Genomic DNA, 22,476 nt, shown 5'->3' with positions numbered 1-22,476 from the left:
ACATTTTGCTTATCACATCTGTTTGTGATATAATTAATTGAAAATACAGACTAAAAATAAAATTTCATTAATTTAATGAACCTACAGAAACTGACGTTAACATACAAGTACTTTTTAAAATTAATTCAAAATAAAAAATAAAACGATTTTATGTTTCGTAAAGCATTTGTTGTGTTAACATAAATGTATAAAACATATAAAATGACTTTACCTACAGTAAGAGCATTTTGAACTAAAAAACAAGAAAATAACAGGATAGCCATCTTTACGTTATCTAACGATTAATGACACATTTTTGTAGGTCACTTCTGTTATTTAAAATACAATTATTAGTCATTTCCATATAACTTAATCATAATGACTTGCAAATCGGACTGGAAAAGAATAAACTAAATATTTCTAATTGATATTATTTTATATCGGTTTTATCATATTCTTTTCACTGAATAAGTATGCATTCCGTTAAAACAAAAAACATTTATATGTCTTACATCCGGTTGGTATTAACAGACAATGACGTTAGGCATGCAATTAAACTTGACATACATATATACATATAAACGGTTTTTACTACGGTCAAATGTCTGTCTTTGGCCTTAAGATACATCGTCTGTTATTTCGCGCTGAAGATAGGTGAGCACATTGTTATGATCCGATGATTCTGAAACTTCCATGCACCGACCAGTGTGACACCATTTCTATAGAATGTATAGAATGATCTAGATCTGAAGAGATGTCCATAACAACAGCGTTCTATGCTCCCAATGTATCATCTAATGGATCTGATGAACTGTCATAACGGCAATCTTGAGTAAGATTTGGCGCCAGTAAACTTATTTAAACTCCTCAGTGATATTTTTGCCACCGTTCCAAGGCGATACTCAACTGTGTTCCTTCTTTATGCATGTTTTGACGGTACTTGATTGTTTTTCCCTACTTGCGTGGGTGCGTTTGTAAGCCTCCTAATCTATAACCGTGCCCTACTGTTTTCTTATGTGTTGCTTGTTCGTTTTTCTGTTATTCAGTTGATCGTCGTTGTGTGTTTATCTTTGGTACACGAGTGTCTGCGCTATTGCGGTTTACGTTGTAGTGCGACTTATTTTTAAAGAACATGGCATTCCTTTGTATATTCGCCTTTGTTCAACTTTCCCCTTCATCTCCCACCCCGACCCCAGATCGCCTATTACCAATTCCTTCCCCTTTATCAATATTTAGCTTATATTAATATGTACTTGTTGGATGTTTGAAGCAACCCGTCTGAAATATCTTTCCATTACAGCTTCTTTTTGTTTTGGGCCTACTATGTAAATGTGTGGCTCTGGGGCTGTTTTTTTTTGGTGCTTTGTGCTTTCGAGAAAATCTACCCTTACCTATTATCTTTTGTAAATGTTTGTTACGTCTTTGTTATTACTGTATTCATTTGTGTTACCATATACATATGCTGAACCACTGTGTACGTGTTTACAGTTTCACATACTTATATTTCTATGTGAAGTGTTGTATGAGCGACTACGCTCTTTGAATGTGAATTTTTCTGTTGGACTTCTGTCCTTGTTTTTGTGTGAAGTGTGATGGCCGTTACTTTTTATGAAAAGAGTGCATAAAACTGAGTCAGCTATTGTTCCATGTTTCCAAAGTATCTTCTTGTTTATTTGATTTGTTCATTATTCATCTTATATGCAGTAAAGTTTCTATTCTCAATTACCGAGACTTATATTAAGACAGAAATGTGTGAAGTCATATTAGAATAAAATCTGTGAAAAGATACTTTGGAAGCAAAGAATGCAACCAAGCAACATAATAGCAGACTCGGTTTGATTGAATCTGTTCATGAGAGGTAGTTAATTAAATTAAATGTGCAACCCCTTCACGCCCGCTAGCCCCGGCTTAATCGGGATTTTACTACTATGTAATAGAATGTTCTCTATGATCCCAAAGTACCAGAAGATATAATTAAACTGAATCCAAATACTGTGAGTCTTTTTACAGCCGCCACAGGCACTTAAAAACTCTATTATGATAGTCATTAAAATCTGTTAAAATCCTTTGTAATCCATATTTTATGTACCAGAGGAGTTTAAAAAATTAATGTTTGATTCTTTTTAATACGGTCGTCTTTTTAATATTTATTCTAATCAATTACATTGCTCTATTGTGAAGATAAAAATAGCTGCCCGATGGACACAAAAACTACTTCACAGTCGATATGCAAGCGGTGTTAAAACTTTGAAATCATAACATCCGTGCAGACTAGTAGGAGCAATATATATATATATATATATATATATATATATATATATATATATAGATATAATACTAATAAATGTGGACCCTGTACAGCTGTTTTTTAGATTCTCTCAAAAATAAAAGTGAAATTACTTTATGACTTTAAGCCTACTTTGCGATGCATGGCTCTATGGCTGTGTTTGGGGTTCTCTGTGCTTCCGGGAAATCTACCCCCACTTTTTATCTTTAACAAAAGCACCAGCTAAACCTTTAAAAAATGTGCAAAACAAATATAATTATTTTACCTGCATTAAGAACCATGAACTAAATATGATAATCATCTTCACTTTATCTTACAATTGATGTCACACTAATTGGTCACTTCTGGTATAACTTCTGGTATAAGTATACAATGTTTTGTCATTTCTTTAGAACTTAATTACAATGGCTTGCTAATCGGACAGGAAAATAAAACGAAATATCTTTGAAAGGCATAGATATTTATATTGTATTACATATACATATATTTCTCCTCCTGAGTCACTTTAATTGAGTCAAGTCTGTATTAGATAAAATAAAATATATATCTGACATATGGCTGCGAAAATATCTTACTCATTAACAGACACTAGTTTTAGTCGTTCAGCAATGAAACTGTGGTATAACCTTTTGGAGTGCAATTGAAACGTTTCATCAACTGGATCTTTGCTGAGTTCCGATTGTAAGAATAGTTGTTCTGAAATTACCGGTTGGTGAACTGCAAGCTATTTCAAAAATGGTTTCTGATAGCTTACCTGTTCGGTGCTTATAATATAGTTTTGTAGAAAAGGATTCCGGGGTATACATGTGAACAAGGCGGCGTCAAAATGGTTAGCTTTTAAAATAATAAAAAAAAAACTTTTAAATCAATGATAATTTGACTTACTGGGATCTGTGGAGTATATTGAATATTTCATTATCTCTTATCAAATCGAGTTTGCTTTGCCTTCTATGCTTCCTAAGGTCATCTTATACATTTTATTTCTTGTCATCTTTTATTCCACCGGATATCAGAATTTGTTTCCGCAGTAATGTTGCAATCAGATTCAAATAGTCCCTTTCAGTAAAGGTTACGTGTCTGTTGCTAAGATTATTAAATATACAAAAACTCATGCGTGCCAAGTAGTATTCTTTTCTATTCAATTATAGCATGCATTTCATGTTTTCGGTCTAGATCTAAAAGGTACGAGCATGAATAATATGGCTGCAAAATATATGTGTTTCTCTCACACATTAGTTTTTTTATATTTCTGCATTGACAGTTGTAAGAGTTTTAAAGCGTGATTTTGTCGTACAAAATGAAACACCAAAATTCCATTTTTGTTACATAGTCATAATGACACTAATTTTAGGAGTTGATTCCCATATCATATATGGGATCGGAATTTCTTTGTTAAATGTGTACAAGGGACTTAATAAATGAATACTCCAAATTGTACTTTAACCAGTGATTTACCAGTGAATTTGGATACATTTTTCTTCGGTTTGGCAACACTCTTCCTCTTTATTGGCAACGGTATTATCCTTTTAATTCGCGGAATACATAAAAAATGGAGATACATTGTAGCCGGTGTAACGTTGTAAACTGACCCCCATAGAATAATGACCCTCCGGTCATTATTTTATATAGAATAATGACCCCTTTTCTATAAAATACTGACTCCCCTTATAAAATATTGACCCCCCCCCCCCCACCACCACCACCTAGCCTATTACTGACATACTCTTTATCATTTTAAGTCACTGTCGTATTTCTATTGCTTATATTTGTTGTTGTTGTTGTTTCTGCTGCTGCTTCTGCGTCTACTGCTGACACAACAGCAGAATATCTTAGAGGCCCCGCTAAGAAATATTGAAAAATGAAATTTAAAAGGGTTTTCATTTGAATTATCATTGTTGTACATAAAGAGAAATATTACAATAATAGAAGATATACCAAAATCATTTGTAAGGTTACTATAGAAATAGAGAGAATCGATGTTAAGGCTGGAGGATAATTTGGTTTTGTTTACAAACAGTGTATTATCATCTTTTATTAGTCATCTGAAATGATTCGGGTCATGTTTTCTTGATAGCAATTGAGATCATCCTTAAGAAATAAAGCAAAATCCTCACCATACAAACTTTAATGAGAGATTTGGCCTACGGAAACTAATTCAAACCACTTGTTACTTACAATGATTTTGCTTAAGTATTTGGTTAGAGGTGCCGAGTGGTTAAGGTCGGTGACTCCTAATCCAGCGGCCCGGGTTTTATTCCCGGGCGGTAAAAGCTGGAAATTATGAAACACATGTTTCCCACTCAACTAGAGGAGTTCTGGTAAGCAACCCAGCGTTACTGGATTAAAACCCAGGCAACCAAACAAAGAAAAATATCAAACAGGGAATGCCACGCACCAAAAGCGCAGCCTCCTCAAAACGAACCCCCAGCACGCAAACGCGTGCACCACACACACACACTCAAAGCTTACACATCAGGACAAAACGAACAACACACACACACACACACTCAAAGCCAACACATAAGGACAAGACGAACGGTCAGTGGCAAAAACACCACTGGGGAGCTTAAACCGGTTTATGGTGCGCACCCAACCTCACTCTTACCCCCACCATGTTCCAAAGACATGGGACAGTGTAAATAAAAGTAATCCCCTCCAGGTGAATCTCTAACACACGTAATGGAAACAAAAAACATGGCATGTAAAACACAAAAATGCTCGTGTATAAATATATAAAAAGCAAACCTTAAGAACCAAAAACGTATGTACTCAATGCCTTTTCAGAAGACAGAGCAACAAGAGAAACACCCTTAAGGGCCCGACGAAACAGGCCAGAAGACAAATATCAAAACAGTTCAGTCCTGGTAGGATATAAAAACTGCTCATCATAGAGTCCTCCCCCTCTTCCGTCAGACGCAATCAAAGAGGGAAGCGTAGTGTCCAACTGTAAACGGGTTGAACACTAAACATGCGGTATGTCTCAAAACAGTTGGGTCGTAACCTCTTTTAATAAAACGTTTGATAATCTTTTCAAATACATTTGGAAAATTACCATGACCCAAGATCTTACGAAGTTTGTAAACAACATCCCCATAAAAAACGGGTTTAGAAATACCTTCTCGCAGAAGTGTCTTTAAATTACTATTGAATTTTAAAATTAAATCAGAATTACGATAATAAAATTTAGTAAAATATTTACGCAATTTGTAATAACGGTAGCCTTGCTGAAGAAGTTTACTTGTAATATATTGATTACGTTCATTGAAATGCTTGACATGACTACACGCTCTGGCAAACCGAATTAATTGAGAAATATATACCCCATAAGATGTAGCCTGAGGTACATCCCCATCCAAATGGGGAAAATTTACAATACTAAAAAATCCAAGCCGCCGTAAAACTAGCCAGTTCTGGCTATCTAAAAGAGGGCGTTAAACTGAATATGAATAATATGGATATAAACAAATTTATGAAATAGAAAATAAGGGTGTTACCGTGATTTTTTTCACAAACAGCAATAACATTAAGATGTTGTAACGTTGAAACTTGTGTTACCTCGGATGATGTTTAGTCTACTTCAGTGATACACGCGATGCAAATATATGCTTCTACCGCATTTTGTGAAATATTTCACGGAAAGAGCTCCTTTTTTATTTCATAAACTAGTTTGGAATTTTCATAGCAAAAAGACTGCGAAAATCATTAGTAAATTGAATCGTTTTCTGTCGACCAAATCGTCCACCGAAGCTCGTATGTTGCTACTCTAAGATCAAAAGAATCGTACATTTTTAAGAACATTTAACGCCCATCATAGTGACATTTTATGAAATTTCCGATTGACAACACTGACATATCATTCTGTTTCCCTTGTCAAGAGCATCCGAACGTTGTTTTTGAAATTAATCCAACGAAAAACATAAGCCATTTATACTCCAGATACTTCAATGTTTCATTAATTGTACGAAGCAGCCCTTTGCTAAACAAAAAAAGGAATATAAAAGATCTGAATCGTACAATATGAAGGAGAGTTCTCCTTGTATATCAATACCAAATATCAGGGCAATACGGTATCTTTACTTTTCATCCATTATTACGTCGACCGATGTCAAAGAAGTCTGGCAAGCCACCTTAAGACACTCTATTATTCGAATTGTGATGGCATAACAACGCATCTTAAAAACTAGCTCGGTTGAGGCCGAATTACGCACCCTCTTATAAATACGTACCACTTTTGTGAGCCTCGGTGGCGTAATGGTAGCGCGCTTGCTTATTAAAGCGAATAGGTCTCCCCAAAGGGATAATTTTTCGCCGTATCAAACCTTTGCCAAAAGAAACAGATGACCTAATGGAAGTGCGAATACACAAAGGAATCCTTTTGCAACTAACTTGGAGCCCCTGCAACTTTCAAGTAGAACATACTTAGAACATTGATCACGAAACTCCTGCTTTAAAAGGCGCATGACTTTTTGTTTAGAACATGTTTTAGACCTAAATCTTTTTGTTACCTATACAAGTTTCATGCTTCAAGTATTTCAATAGGCTTAAGTTTTATTTTTCCAAGATTTTCCCAAGATTCTTAACAGTACGTTTAATTTAGTACCTTTTACAGCCTCGTAACTTTGTGACATCGCATTATATGCAGATATAATGTATAATTATGTTACGCAGACTTGTAAATAATTATTAATTTACCTTCTGTACAATGTAGTGTAAGCATGCGGAACTTATAATAATGGTGATTTTGTCCGATATTTTAGAGGAAACATCATTTTCTTATTGCATCCTACACGTTGCACTTTTTTCTTAATAGCATGGGCGCGCGGGCTCATTACGAAAGAATGCTGTTGACGGTAAAATAATTCATTTTCTGGAGTGCAAGATTGTAAAAAGGCAATTTATACGTGGAAAAGCACTATGTTTTATGCTACCCCTGAAAGTGATGTCAAATACCTTTGAGAACCTTCATTATGTCACCTATGTATCACTCATATATACTTCCAAAAATAGGCGAAACTGGTATGAGGTAGCCCAGTGGTTTTATTACCTATGACGTTCCTCGTCGTTAGAAATTATTCAGATTTCAGTATATTGTTATTCTTTGGAATTTGTGTATTTTTGCTATTTGTCAGGCGTTTTTAAGTAGAAAAAATCAACAATTATACCAATATAAGGAATAACATATGCAAATCGGTTGTTGGGAAGTCCCGCGTTTTATGACCTGTGACGCCCATGACAATAAAATGTTGTTCAAATGTCAGTGTAATATTGAAATATAGTCATTCCCCTGGAGGTCTGGGTGATTTTTGTCACTTCTCAAGAGCTTTTAAGTAACATGTATTGAGCAATTATTATACCCCTTTATATCAATTGAGAATTTAATTATATTACTTTAGTTCGTTTATTTCCTTTTTATACAGAGTCAACAAAAGGAAATCAATAAATATTAAGAATATATCGGAAATTAATAAAGTCAAAATGCTACATCAGTCATGTAACATCAAAGGTATGCATCATCCTTTCCACGAGAAAAGTTTTGAACAAAGAAGTTCTTATTTCAATCTGCCTTTCATGTCAAAAAGAAAATTTATTTTGACTTCAGAGGAATTTTTAGTGATTAAATTATAAAGTTATATTCTAATATTAGTTTTTAATTTTAGAAGATTACACAATTGAAATAAGTCTATTGTCTCTTTAATAGCAGTGTTACAAAGATAGAGGAAAGTCACTTCTAACGGTTGAAAGACGAACGCAAAAGTTTGGTTCGTTGTTGTAAAAATTTCTTACACTCTTTATCTTTTGCGATACTAAAGATTTCAATGATGAACTATTTTAAAATTTCATATTGTTTAAACCTTTAGCTTTGTTTGACATCCCAAAGTTTTATATCGTTTTATACCTCATATAATTGCATATATTCTAATGTATCTTTCAATATCGGAGAGGAACCAAAATAATACTGTCCTCCTTTTATAATGGATTTGATTCTCGCACACCCATTATTGTAGCACGAGAGGTGGTCTGTCACTTCAACGAAAGAATATGCTGGAAAGTTTTGTAGTTACTTTTGCATCTGATATATAGGGAAATAATTTACGCAAACTTGCCTTGACATTCTATTTGACATTGAACAAAGTCTTAATACTTGCTAGTAGTGCAGTCTGTATCATTTCAATGTTTGATAATAGAACTTTTTCAAATTCTGCAAATTGCATCTCAACATTACCCAACAGTATCCCTGTCTGAAACGGGAAACGAAGCTAAAGTCTGTACTTATAGGCGGCGGTGCCAAATAATAGTAAAGAAAATGTTTACTCACCGAAAATGCATTTTATATTCAATAGTTCTACATACAAATTTCTAAATATAAATACTTTGAATTATCATAACATATTAATGTTCTCTTTTTTTAAAGTTATAGTTCGTCAAAACTAGAAATTACAAAATTGTTTTCAAAGGAACTAATTTCACCAATCTGCTAATTCGGATGAAATATCAAAACTAAATGAACTTCTTTCTAAATGAATGATATGGACAGGCATCTTGTCAAATCTTGTGTGTATTTTTGTCATTTTATGTATGATTTTAGCCGAAATTAAACAAAAATGAGTTTTGCGAGTTGCAAATTACACATATGTGACAGAGCATGAGATTTTGGGTCCAAATGCAATTTTGGTCAAAAATGGGGTTTTGGGCTAATCTGACAGACTGACCCGTTCTGAGTAAAAATCTTCAATTTGAAAACAAAAATCAGTCGTTGTCATGGCGATATTACCACTTTTCGGACACCATGTTTTTGTCTAACTGTATCAAAATTGAGGCAGTATATCTTAATAATGACACCATATTTAAATAGTATCAAGATAAAATACATGATAAAATAACAAAAGCAACATGCAATTAATGGAATGTATTTCTTTTTGTCTCTTTCTTTCATGTAGTATAAAAATATTTATGTTCTAAAAATCATTTCTATAGCAACACTGTTGTTTAACCTCTTTTTTAACAGTCTTTTGATGAATCTGGCAATAAATTACATAGAATGTGAAATAAATACACAATTAACTTTTTCTAGTGTGCTAACAGTTTACAGACAACTGTTTTATGACATTCTTTTGAACAAGATACAGAATTTATTTGATATCAAATTAGACAACATCCCAAAAACTAGGACATTAATCTTATTATTATAGACACCTTATCTATTAAACAGTAAGAAAGAATATCAGGCAAGAAAATATAATTATTAGACTGTTATTATCAACTGTGAGTTTGCTAAAATTTCAAAAGACTTAGATTACTGATCAGTGAATCATTACCATGACAACGATGTGGTATTTTCTTACAAGAATACTAACATTACCATGGCAACAATGTGGTATTTTCTTACAAAAATACTAACATTTTTGGCAATTTCTTTGTAATAAATTGAATATTGGAAGTGTTTTTCCATATATTTACATCAAAAGCTGTCTGTTTTCTTATTTAAAAGTAAGAGAGTAGACATCATTCCGTGAAAATTAATGTAATATGGTTTGAGAAATACATAATTTTCAGAAACATCTCTCTCAGTTACAACTATTGCCATTTTAAGGCAGGCTTGTGTAATAACATAGTGCTTTGTTGATGCAATTATTACATATGAAAATATATTCACTAACATAATACAGCTTAACATATATAACATATAAACAAGAAAGATGTTGTTTACATATGATGATATCCAAAATAATTCAAAAGTTAAATTAATGTTACCATGGCAACAATACACTATTTTCTTAAAATAGTAGTTTTTTTGTAAATTTTCCAGAAAGAATCAGAACATTCATTTAGCATCTGTTCAGTATACATTTGTTTTACACCACAAATGGTCAATTATGATCATTTATAAAAAAACAAACATCATTTTATGTAATATAACTTGTCTTTCAGAACTACATATTTTCCTGATATGCCTACCTGCATTACAGCTCTGCCATTTTATGACAGATTTGTGTTATGACATGTTTTGTTGATGGATACACATAAAAGATATTTTCTTGCAGAACATAGTCCGATTAGCAGAATATAAAGAAGACACATGCTGTCTACATAATCAAACAAATCTAAATTTAAGTCAAATTTGTGTTACCATGGCAACACACAATGTTTTGCAAAAAATAGCTATTTCTGCAAAGGTCATGTCATGTAAAAATATCTTTTAACACAATTATAACCATGGATTAACATGATTAATTCTTGAAATAAAATATATTATATTCAGCCAGTAACAAATATGTTCTGCTATATTGGTAGTTTTCTGCCATTTCTGGAAAAATCCTTCCTGCACTCACACTGGCAAGGCAGTTTTTATTGTAAAAATGTTTCCTCCAAAGGTTGTGCTTTAATGTCACAAATGTTGTAGTTTTGAAACAACTAGGATTCATTCAACAGACATGTCTTAGTTTTTCATGCATGCAGTTTTGGAAAATTTATGTTAAATTCTGTATTGTTAGAACAATTAAGATAGTGCTTCTCAAACAACTTCAGAGCTGTCATGACATCAAAACACTACTTTTACCCAATATTTCTCACAACTGACTAAGTTTTACTTTTTCTTTAAACAAATTTGTAATTTGAACTAGAATTTTTAACTTTTTCAGGTCATGAGGGCAGAAAACATGACATTATTTGTGCAATATGGAGTTATTTGCTCATATCAGTATTTGTGACATGCACTCTATTCCACAGGCATGATTTCAGCTGGATGATCAGTAGAACATATTAATTCCTTCTGTTTCATTCCCATTTACATATTCATAAGTCTTTCATCTCTGCAAAACAAAAACTCATCAACATTAGAACTTCATTTCAATAAGATTAGTATAAGGTTACAGAATATAAGACTGTAAAGCATCTTTTTAAGCTTAAGAGAGTCTTTTTGTTAAAAGCTGACTGAAAGCAGATTTGATAAGTATAAACTCATCTAAGAATCTTACAGTATTCATGCAGAAAAAGTAGCTTTTCAAGAATACATAAACTAGCTAAGATTCCTACAGACTAGACATACAATTCATGCAATCAAACTTAATGTAAACACAAATACTGTAAAAATAATTTTGAAAATATGAAAAAATACATACATGATATATTCAATTATTGTATGTCGTTACTTATTCACTTCTTAATATATTACACATATTTGTTGAATGGGTCTATAATCAAAATCATTTCTCTTAAAATGTTATGAATGAAATAGATCATTTATGTTTATGCTACTTTAATGTCTTTATCTTTCTTAGAATAGCTGTATAGTAAGTGTAAAAATGTATGAAGAAATTTACAAACCCCCATAAAGCCAGCTTGTTGTGTATAGACCTTCCTGGAAAATCATTTCACTGTTTAAGGTCATTGCATCAAGCCAAACAATCCTCAGTGGTTGATCTGTAAAATGAAAAAAAATACTGAAAAAGGCTGAAATGTGAGATAAAAATGCCCTGGGCAGTTAGCTCAGTACTTATTTAGCACAAAGACTTCTATAAAAAGAGTAATAGGTTTGAATTCCTGGCAAGGCTTTCAAAACAGACTGTATCTGAAGTTTATTTATTTTACTAAGTGGTTTTTAGTCACTTGCCAAGAACAGTACAAAATGGTGAGGAATCCAGAAATAATGGCCAAGTGAACAGTATGCAAATTTAACATGAAAAGCTTTGGAAAAAAACTGTCTCTTTCCAAGTAAAAACAATATTTATGCCTTGTAGAAGTTTTATGTATGGACTGATTTGACATTACATGTAAGAAATTAGTGGTTGAAGCTGACAATAGATGTGTTTCAACTATTCTTATCAGTCACTTTCATGGCATGGCTATATTTATAAAATGATCAGGGCTTTAACTTTAATATGTAACTAAACATTATGACTGACTGTTGTAATTTTGTCTGGCACCAGAGTCACAAGGTCTTCATGTAATTGTCTTGCAAACTGATTCTACTGAATACTTCTTGTAATTGTCTTGCATACAGATTCTACTGAGTAAGAGTCAAAACCGATTTAAAAAAAGTTGAATTCATGGCAGATTCAGTAAATAAAATATAGTCTACAATATATTGACACTTGTAAATGAAATGTGAACTGCGCTAAATCTACCTCGAATCTGCCATTAGTGTCAAATCCGGGCTATTTTTGGAAAAGATATCGGACAAAACTGTCGATATGAACTCAAATAATATTTTTAACACTACATATCGCTTAAATACTTACTTACCTTGAGATTCACTAACTGTCATTCTTTATACAATCGAAATAAATCATCAAATAATTGTTTTTGGTAGTTTCATTTTCTCCGCGACCTTCGATGTTTACAAATGGCGTGTCGATTCAAAGGGCGATAAATTATCAATCATTTAAATTTTTTAAAGAAACGGAATTGCAAAACACGGAAATGTTTATAAATGTCACTTCATTTTTTTCTTGTGGCAAGGTAGAGTATTATTGAAAACAAGAAATGCATTAATTGCCGCGAACACGTTGTAACGTCCACCATTTTTTTGTGACGTAACTTTAATTGATGTTTTCTCAAATGACGTAACGCCGAATTTGGACCGAAAATGTCATGGTGCGTCACATATGTAAACCTGCAAACCGAGGGGAGGGGGTGATTTTGTAATTCAGTCAGTCTTGCTCTGAAAGTAAGTCGAATAATTTCACTTTTTCTGGAACTTTTGATTTAGAACGGATCCGTACCAATTAATGTTTTCATAAAACAACTGTGGACATAAATAACATGCAGAGAAACATGAAAAACAATATTCTGACCCCGAAGTTCAGGCGCGCAACGCCGAGCGACGCCGAGCGTGAGGTTTGTATTATACGAAGTTTTTATTGAATGAATTGTTCTAATATCCTCATTATTTTTGCTAAAAGATAATTTAAAAGACTAATGACATTTTTATGAAATGTCTACTTACATCTATGATTCTATGATAAAAGGTGTGATTGACTCATTTATGAGATTTCACAGTTAGTCATAACAATATTGACGTATTAGCTCGTTTAACACATAATCAACGCCTTCCCGTTGTTTATAGTCTAATTTACCAAGGGGCACAGTACAGATGTGCAAGAACTGAACGCCGTCTCGGTATATCCGATGAACATCTTATAAACTAAAAAAGGCACTTTTAGAATTGTTTTGATATATTTTTATTACAACATGATGATCAGAATCATGCTGAACTTCATTTATCAAATAATAATGAACCGGATATCATGCTGATATTTGGCGTCATTATAGTCTCTCACCGGTGCGTGCATCAATGTTCATTGATAATTATTATGCTATTCTTCAGAGAACAATGAACCGGATGTCATGCTGATATTTGATGCTCTCTCACTGGTGCATGCATCAATATTAATTAATAATTTCATTCATCAAATAATAATGAACCGGACCTCATGCTGATAATTGACGTCATTATGGTCTCTTATTGGTCCAGGCATCAATATCCATTGATAATTATTATACAGAACCTCGTTCATCAGAGAATAATCAACCGGACGTCATCCAGGTATTTGATGCCTTAATGTTTTCTCAATGGTCCAGTTAAAAATGATTTGTACACAAAATGAACGTGTAAATAAATATGCAAAATAAAATTGTGAAAGAAGTAGAGCAACAAGAAAATAATCATTAAGGGCCCAACGAAACAGGCAAGAAGAATAATATCAAAACAGCTCAATCAAAGTGGGCTTTTTAGAAGTGCCCATCATGTAGTCTTCAGCATCAATCAAATAGAAAAGCGTAGCTCTCTAATGTAAAACGAAAACTGTACGACGAACATGCGCTGTGTAACAGAATAAAAATTACGTCTTCAAGTCAGGCATCTCTTTATGCCAGGTAACACGTACTTGAAAATTAGAATAATTAAAAACAAATGATGCACATATTAATATAAAATTCTTTAACAAATTAATTTATGTCCATTGAAATTTTCCTAATTAACCATGTTGCAAGTGTGCATGTTTAAACTTCTTTCTCCTTTACTCATTTCGAAAGGAAAAGTAATTCTTGTTTTGAATAATATTTTCAATTTAATGCACAGGATGTATATAATTTAAGCTGTCATTGTCTCCTTCAATTGCATCCGCCTGTGATTTAAACTGCATTTCCATGTTTAATCCAGACGGATTTGTGTTGCATTTGTCTTCTTCAGACTTTTGTGGTGTTGGGTTAATGTTATTGGCATCTATTTCCTTACTTCTTGTGTACATCAAATCTTTGTTTAGTGTTCTATTTGAATCTCTTGTAGCTAAAATAAAAATAAAAATACATATGAAACAGGAAATTGCATGTTCCAAAAACGCAGCCTCCCTAAAGCATGCAGATGTGCACACTACCAACACACACACATAAAAAGCACATACACACAGAAATTGAGAGAGAGCAAAATCACGAGGACAAAACGGGCAAATAAAGGAACACAGAGGGGCACCACTGAAGTGGTCAATGGCAAAAACACCACTGGGGAGCTTAGACCGATTTATGGTGCGCACCCAACCACACTCTCGGAACAGTTTAAATAAAAGTAATCCCCGTCAGGTGAATCTCTAATACACGCAATGGAAACAAAAAGACATGGTTTGTAAAATACAAAAATGCTCCTGTGTAATTACATAAAAATCAAACCTTCAGAACCAAAAACCTATGTACTTTACGCCTTTTCAGAAAACAGAGCATCAAGAGAATCGTCTTTAAGTATCCGACGAAACAGGCCAGTAGCGAAAATTCGAAACGGTTCAGTCCTGGTGAGATTTAAAAACTACTTATCACAGAGTCCTCCCCCTCTTCCGCCAGACACAATCCAAAAAGGAAGCGTAGTGTCCAACTTTAAACGGTTGGATTGTAACTTCTTTTAATAAAACGTTTTATGATTTTACCAAAATAACCATGACACAAGATCTTACGAAGTTTATAAATCACATTCCCATATCTTCTGCCAGAAGTGTTTTAAAACCAAATGAGAGCTAAGTCAGCCATTCTGTTATAATATCTGGATAGATTAGCTTCAGGAGAGTCGGCATTCCTGACACAAGGTCTTGCACTTAAGGTAGTTTTGCACGTTTAATAAACCAGAAGTGATGGCGTAACGTCATTTTTCCGGAAAACGTAGAATAAAGCCCGGATTCGGCGTACGGAAATGAAAATCATTTTATGAATTAATCGCAACCTGTGAGTAAATTTATTACAGTGGCACTTTTGCTATATTTCTAAAGTCAAAATATGGTATTAAAACATATGACACGTTAAATAATTCAAAATAATGTCTTAAAATTATCGTGGAATGTCCGGTTCACTTTAATCATGGAAAATATCTTAAAATTAAGCACACGCACCTATACATTTTATTTCATCAAATTATAGGTCAAGTCTTTATTTACAACTGTGTGAAGTTTCATCAAAATCTACATTGTAAAAAAAATTCTATTCGTGAAAATGTTATGAAATTTATGATTTTCCCATAGACTCCCATTATGAAATATTGCGTGAGGTCCCTATTTTTCAAATCAGTCCAGCAAAAAATCTAGCACACGACCCTATCTTTTTTATTTGCTGAATTTTCTAGATATATTCTTAAGTTTTGAAAAATCAGAGTTTAATCAAATTCTAGATTGTAGAAACATTTTCGATCCAAACGTGCAGAACTACCTTAACATTAGAATACCATGGCCATCATTGGTAAAGTTGATTTTTATTTTGATATTATGATTTTAATCACGTTTTTGTGAGGTATTTCATAATATTTTCTTGATTGGTTTGATATTTTTTATTTTTCTGTGAACCTCAGCATTATCAGAACACATGTAACTGGATATTTGAGTGTCATCACAATCGCTTTATTGTTTTTATTGCCCTTCGAGTGCAATGCAGACATCTGAGAGCGTTCGCACAAACACGAGTGTCTTTAATAGCTACTACAACTGCAAGTATTGATGCATAATTACCAGCAAAATCGTTATCATAAATAATACGCGTGTTGGATCCAGATTCATGTGTACTCCTCGAATGGGTGGCATCAATTTCTATGTATGAATAGCTCTCACTAACACGGTGTTTCTCTGTTTTATCTACAATTTACAAAACAAGCCAGTATTTAATGAAGTATCAGTTTACATATTTAACCATATGCATTACTTACAATTTAACTATGGCTCTTATATTAAATTAAATTTTATATGAACTTTACACTTCAGCATCAATTACACAGTAATTAAATATCTCCTGTTTTAATACTGCATGTTCAGTCAAAGCTACAAATTAATAAAAGTAGACACGGTCGGTCATATTAAATCGGCCATTGCGATGTAAAGAAATATGCAAGAAATAAATAATTCCGTGTTCATTGAATTCAGAATGCAGTCTGGACTTGTGTAAAATGCCGAATCAAAGAGACCGAGTGTCATTACTGGTTTCCGCATCTGCATCAACTTCGAAGGTCGTATTTGCACAATTGCCAGCAGTTTCATTAACACAGCTGGTACTCATACTGGATCTGGAATCATGTGTACCCATCGGTGTGTGAGTGGTACCAACTTCCGTGTACAAATCGCTACCAGAAAAATGTTTCATCGGTGTATCTACAATTCAATACAAAATAAGTGCACATGTATTACTTTCAGTAACTTTTGGTATAATAATATATGTAGGACATTAGGTCACCTTTGTTTCAAACAAATCTATATTTAGAAGATTTTTGAACGCGTGGGACTCGAACATGCATCATAGCAGTAAATTACGAATAAAAGTATGCAAGTGAGATAATGAAAATTGCAACATCCCTCATGCCCCTAGCACTGGTTTAAGAGGACCTCGTTACAATTCGAATTTGAATGGACTCCACGATCCTAAAGAACCAGACATAATGGCAACACATCGGGTAACATTACAGCCTGACTGGAATAGTAAAACATTGTATCAAAAATATGTATACATTTTCATACCATTTATATCTAATATATCGTCATATAATGGCACTGCGCTCTCTCTTGTTGACATTTGAAAGCAGTTATAACGCTTCCCTTTGATTATTTTTCTAAAATAAGAAAATGAATTTATTGTGATGATTCACTCACTGCAATGATATGTTATACTTTACTACATTACTACAAAGCAGTTCCATATATTACCGTATACAACTAAAGTAGGTCGTTTAAATTGTTTTTATAAGAGCTCGTAAACAAATAGACATGCAAGATACATACCTTCTTATGAACCAAACAATAAAGACAAATACTAGAGATGTTACAACTCCAGCCAGACTGCTCGTCATGCCAACTAAAATAGAATCTTGACCTTTATCTATTGCTGAAATGTAACGATATTATCGGAATAAAAATGCCTTCCCAAAGAATAGGTTTAGGAGCTAATTTCCCTCCCTTCGATTTTTTATTATTATTTTCGTTTTTCATAGCATCATGATTCTCATTCATTCTCTTGATGTGCTTGGTGATGTGAAATTAATAAAATAAGTATCAATCAGATCCACTAAGGAACAAAAGAGACAGTTTAAAGGTGTTTCAAAACTTTAACCTTAATTTTAATCATAAAGTAAAATGAGGGTTTAACTCATGAAATATTTGTGCCAGAGTTACGAACCTTTGTGTCATACGATGAGCAGGTAATGTAAAACTACGATATTAAGTTTGAATCAAATCCAATTCGCTATAACAGTGCATCTAAACATTAATTAGAACTTCTAAGTAGAATGGGGCATTATTCATGATGATTATATTGGCGAAAGCGTTATGGACTTTTTATCATATGAAGAACATGAAGACGCAGCCGTCCGTACAGTGCTCCGTATAGAAATATGGGTACGTGAAACTGTATAAACGTAAACAGTGGCTGAGCACATGTACACAGTAATACAAACGAATGCAATAATAACAAATAAGTAACAATCACACTCAAAACACACATGAAGAAGAAACACAGTAGGGTACCGCCTTGGAACAGTCAGTAGAAAAAACACCACGGCCGATTTGTTATACAGATATTTATTTTCTGAATCAAGTGGAGCTTTGGGCTGTAAAATTGAGCCAGACAATGCATTTGCTTGGTTTCGACTAGTGCCCGGTTGCAACTTGATGGGTTTTTGAAGCGATGTTTTCTCAATATATTGAAAGTAGGTTTTATATAGATTGCTCGAGTTTTGCGTTTTAAAATCTATTTATGTCTATAAAGCAAGGCGACCTTTCCATTCATAAATCATTAAAAAAGAAGAATGTATTTTAACTAAACTAGTGTTTCATGTATAGATGTTTCTTATTATTGAAAAGAAAGAAAATTCAAAAAACAGGACATCTTAAACTTTATAATTCGTAAGATCAATGTGTTTAATCATTTATCAAGCTAATTTCGGTAATGTGTTCTAAGCATGAAACTAAGATTTCTAGAACATAAATAAAAGAAATGATTGTACATACTTGTATTGCAGAATGCTCCTTTGTATCCTGTTACACATCCCTGAATACACTCCGATGTTTCCTTGTCACAAACACCGTTTTTACAAGTGTCAACACAGTTGAATTTACACGTGTGACAAAAGAAACCAGGAATACAACCACCATCACATTGGCCTAAATTCTGGTCACAAGATGTACCATTACAGTTGCTACTGCATGAAACGTTGCATGTATCACCATACCAACCAGAAACACATCCATTTTTACAGTAACCCGAATTTTGACTGCAAGATCTTTCTGAACACATGTTGCTGCAAGTTATATTACACGTATCGCCATACCAACCAGACAAACATCTTCCTTCGCAGTTGCCAGAGTTTTGACGACACGATCTATTTTGACATGTGTTACTACAAGTTTTATTACACATGCCACCGTACCATCTAGACACACAGCCATAAATGCAATTTCCCGACAATCTATCACATCTGTTTGTATTTGTATTTGAATCAAAACAGTTACTGTTACATTTGTCAAAACAGGATGGACCAAAGTAACCTGCAATGCAAGGGTTCAAACAATTTCCGGTGTTTATATCACACGCAACTGTCCCGTTATCGTCTGGTAGGCAATGTCCGCATTTCTTTTTACAACGACGACCGAAGCAGCTATCAACGCAACCTTTTGCACAGAATCCTGTGTACAGATCGCACTTCACTACACTGACATTATTCGGTAAACAATATCCACATGCAGTATCGCACATTGGATAGAAATAACCATCTACACATTCATTTGCACATGTTCCATCGTACTTGCCGCATCTTACCACGCCATGATTATCGGGTTTACAGTGTCTACATATAGTATCACAACGATGACCAGAATAGCCATCTTCACATCGATTAGCACATGTCCCAGAGTCAATGTCACATTTCAAAACGCCTTCACTGTCCGGTTCACAATGCGCACAACGTTTATTGCATGATCTTCCGTACCGACCTTTTTTACATTCAAAGCAAAATGTTTCGTCGAAACAAGAAACACATCCTTTTGGACATGACCTACACTCTCCGGTAGGAAAATGCTCATATTCATGGCATCCAAAACACTTTGATTTGAAATACGTAAGTGATTCTCTATAACTGTTCAGGCAAATATAACAAGTGTCATTACTTACCAAACATGGAAGTCTACAGTGCTGTCTTAGCAAGCCACTTTCACATTCACAGCAAGAATCTCCGATTGAAGTAGATTGACGACACTGTTTTGGACATTCTCCTTAAACTATGAAAAGTATACAACTATTTCCGTTTCTTGGAACTAATTTAGATATTATCAGTGCTAAAAAGTGAAAACTTAGTTAAAGTGAATTAAAAACATTGGTGTGTTTAAATTGTTTGGAGGTCAAACATAATGTCACGTACGTTAGACGCAAGTAATGTATTTATTTATTTATTTATTTGGGTTTTACACCGCACCAACACAGTATAGGTTATATGGCGCCAAAGAGGACTACAAATTTTGGTTTCACATCTTATTTACATCGAAATAAAAACATGAGGTATGGAATCAAAATCTGCTGGAATCACAGAGTTACAGTAAAACCAAGTGTTAAGACCCTATTAGTCGCCTCTTAAGATAATGCAATGGTAAGGCAGTGGTTCCAATTCTTTTCATACACAGATCGTCCCAGAACCACATGGGGCGCAAGCAATGTATTCCACATGGAAAGTTACTGAGACCGCGATATTTTGCTTACATATATCTCAAAAGGGTCATTTATGGAAACAGCAAATATTTTAACGGCAATTCAAAATGCACTTTTTTCTTGGGAACCGTTTTAGTGCATGTCTCTCGTACGACAACATGACGTATGCACGCATTTACACTAACGTTATGTACTCGGAAATAAGCCGCCATGCAATGCATTTTAAATAAGTTGACATACAAGCAATGCATATGTATAAAGGCATATCCAGCAAGTTTACGGAATATCAATAGTTCAACCTAGTATTCTGTCTATGACTGAAACAATGCCCAGAGGGTACCTGGGGTCCTTCTCTCTCCTCTCATCAAAAACAGGAAAAGTGGAAAAGTTGCTTTATAACCTAAATTGAATCAATGTGTTTCTAAACCCCCCAAAATGTTGTAAAACGTCATAAAAGATAAAAGGTAAGGGTAGATTTCCCGGAAGCACAGAGCACCCCAAACACATACATAGAGCCATGCATCGCAAAATAGGTCCACAACAAAATGTAAAACCAGTCGGTAAACCATGGATCACTAGCCACGCATATAAATGCATAATGCTTCCAATGAATCAGTAAATCTATAACAACACTATAAAACATTGATAATCGTAGTTGTACAACCTTTTGTATATATGTTTTTATTTTTATGACACATTCGTTATAAGAGGTAATGCCTTTTGTCTTATAAATAATATTAAACGCTACTCAAAATCATTGTACTGAACACATCAAATATTTTACCTGCGTCAACAGCAGTTTGAAGTAAAAGATAAGAGCATAGTAAAATTATCATTTTCATTAAATTCCGACATTAACAACATGTCTGTAAAACATATTTGTTTATGAAATTAAATACTGTGTCATTTCCTTAAAGGTGGTCAATCACATTTAAACAACATTTAATGACATTTTTTACTTTTTGTATATTCTGGTAGAGAACAAAAAGACCCATTACATAGAGTTAGATTCCTATTTGAAATGTACATTTTATTATTTTTATAAAATTTTGTAATTACTCCCCTCTAATATGAAAGTATATAAAAATCTGGATATTTCTTTTTATTTCGATACAATGTCTAGTTTTACATTTGCATTTGATAGACATATCAACTATTGAACAATCTGAACCAAAATGCAAGTTTAAAAGCTGTGTGTAACTTCTGAATTCATTTATTTCCAATCTATCTTGGTTGCGCAACCAAGATAGGCAAAGGGAGGTAATAATAATTTTTCAAACTTGCGTGTCTAAGGAATTCCATCTAAATACATAATTTTTAATGCAAATATTTTATAGATATATTACAATATGTCTAATATTTATACATTTCCTTAGGCAAAGTATGTTTATCAAATTTATACTTATGATAAAATAACTCTATCTTGGTTGGGCAACCAGGATAGGAAAATGAAATTTTAAAAATACCTCCAGTGAAAATCTAATTTGTATTAAATGTTAAGTAAACATAAATGAGTGTAAATGATCAAATGCTAAAGTTTCGAACAAATCCGTTACATGGCCAAAATCTGATTATCCACCTTTAAACTTGAATTACAGATCGGACATGACGAATGTGAAGGAAGGAAATTGTACATATTGTTCATCTAATTGTTTTAAAATTGCCATAAGTTTTAGCAAAAACAATTTTATCTGGAATAACTTAGGATAAATTCTACAATAAATATAGGTGTTGTTGATAATAAGTGAGAAAATCCAGTGACAAACTTTTATCAATAAGAACATTTACAGAATGCTATATTTGAATATTTTTTTCTAGTTCACACATCTCTGTTCAAGAACATTTACATTAGCGGGTTACCATTTAGCGTATGAGCTCATATTCTTCTGCAAATATTCTAAAAATAGAACACAAAGGGTAGTTACGTGAAAATGCCTTTTATGTTCCTAAATGACGATAAAGGACAAAATCAGCTGTTACACCGAAATTGTTTTACGTATCAATCGTTAATATTTTCTCCTCTTACTTCCCTTTTTGAAATAGAATGGTTTGTCTATCAT

General features: G+C 33.3%; 2 protein-coding genes and 1 long non-coding RNA gene across 3 annotated transcripts; all 3 read right to left on the bottom strand.

The window, feature by feature from the left end:
• Positions 1-9,158: 9,158 nt before the first annotated feature.
• LOC128555827 (uncharacterized) lies at positions 9,159-12,762 on the bottom strand. Its single transcript, XR_008370373.1, has 3 exons — positions 12,509-12,762; positions 11,591-11,686; positions 9,159-11,076 (listed from the first exon to the last, which is right to left on the bottom strand). It is a non-coding gene; the product is annotated as an uncharacterized LOC128555827 (long non-coding RNA).
• A 3,364-nt stretch (positions 12,763-16,126) lies between these two features.
• On the bottom strand, positions 16,127-17,638 carry LOC128556006 (uncharacterized). Its single transcript, XM_053539887.1, has 4 exons — positions 17,503-17,638; positions 17,242-17,333; positions 16,708-16,878; positions 16,127-16,368 (listed from the first exon to the last, which is right to left on the bottom strand). Exons 1-4 carry the CDS (start codon positions 17,568-17,570, stop codon positions 16,127-16,129), a joined length of 573 nt encoding a protein of 190 aa, XP_053395862.1. The 5' UTR covers positions 17,571-17,638.
• An 88-nt stretch (positions 17,639-17,726) lies between these two features.
• On the bottom strand, positions 17,727-22,476 carry LOC128556005 (multiple epidermal growth factor-like domains protein 6). Its single transcript, XM_053539886.1, has 3 exons — positions 22,443-22,476; positions 18,727-19,986; positions 17,727-17,785 (listed from the first exon to the last, which is right to left on the bottom strand). The coding sequence occupies exons 1-3, from the start codon at positions 22,474-22,476 to the stop codon at positions 17,727-17,729; spliced, it is 1,353 nt and encodes a 450-aa protein (XP_053395861.1).

This window comes from Mercenaria mercenaria, chromosome 3 (genome assembly GCF_021730395.1).
Source record: "Mercenaria mercenaria strain notata chromosome 3, MADL_Memer_1, whole genome shotgun sequence".
Lineage (NCBI taxonomy): Eukaryota > Metazoa > Mollusca > Bivalvia > Venerida > Veneridae > Mercenaria > Mercenaria mercenaria.
This window is presented reverse-complemented; position numbering and strand designations above follow the sequence as displayed.

What these genes read in the sequence shown, in the direction of transcription:
- LOC128556005 (XM_053539886.1), bottom strand. Translation starts at nt 22,476, where the DNA reads ATGATAGACAAACCATTCTATTTCAAAAAGGGAA. An exon ending in ATTCTATTTCAAAAAGGGAA is followed by an intron (nt 19,987 to 22,442) that starts GTAAGAGGAGAA and finishes TCATAGTTTAAG; the next exon opens with GAGAATGTCCAAAACAGTGT. An exon ending in AGGAGCATTCTGCAATACAA is followed by an intron (nt 17,786 to 18,726) that starts GTATGTACAATC and finishes TTTGTTCCTTAG; the next exon opens with TGGATCTGATTGATACTTAT.
- LOC128556006 (XM_053539887.1), bottom strand. Translation starts at nt 17,570, where the DNA reads ATGACGAGCAGTCTGGCTGGAGTTGTAACATCTCTAGTATTTGTCTTT. An exon ending in ATTGTTTGGTTCATAAGAAG is followed by an intron (nt 17,334 to 17,502) that starts GTATGTATCTTG and finishes TTCTTATTTTAG; the next exon opens with AAAAATAATCAAAGGGAAGC. An exon ending in CGATATATTAGATATAAATG is followed by an intron (nt 16,879 to 17,241) that starts GTATGAAAATGT and finishes ATTGAATTGTAG; the next exon opens with ATACACCGATGAAACATTTT.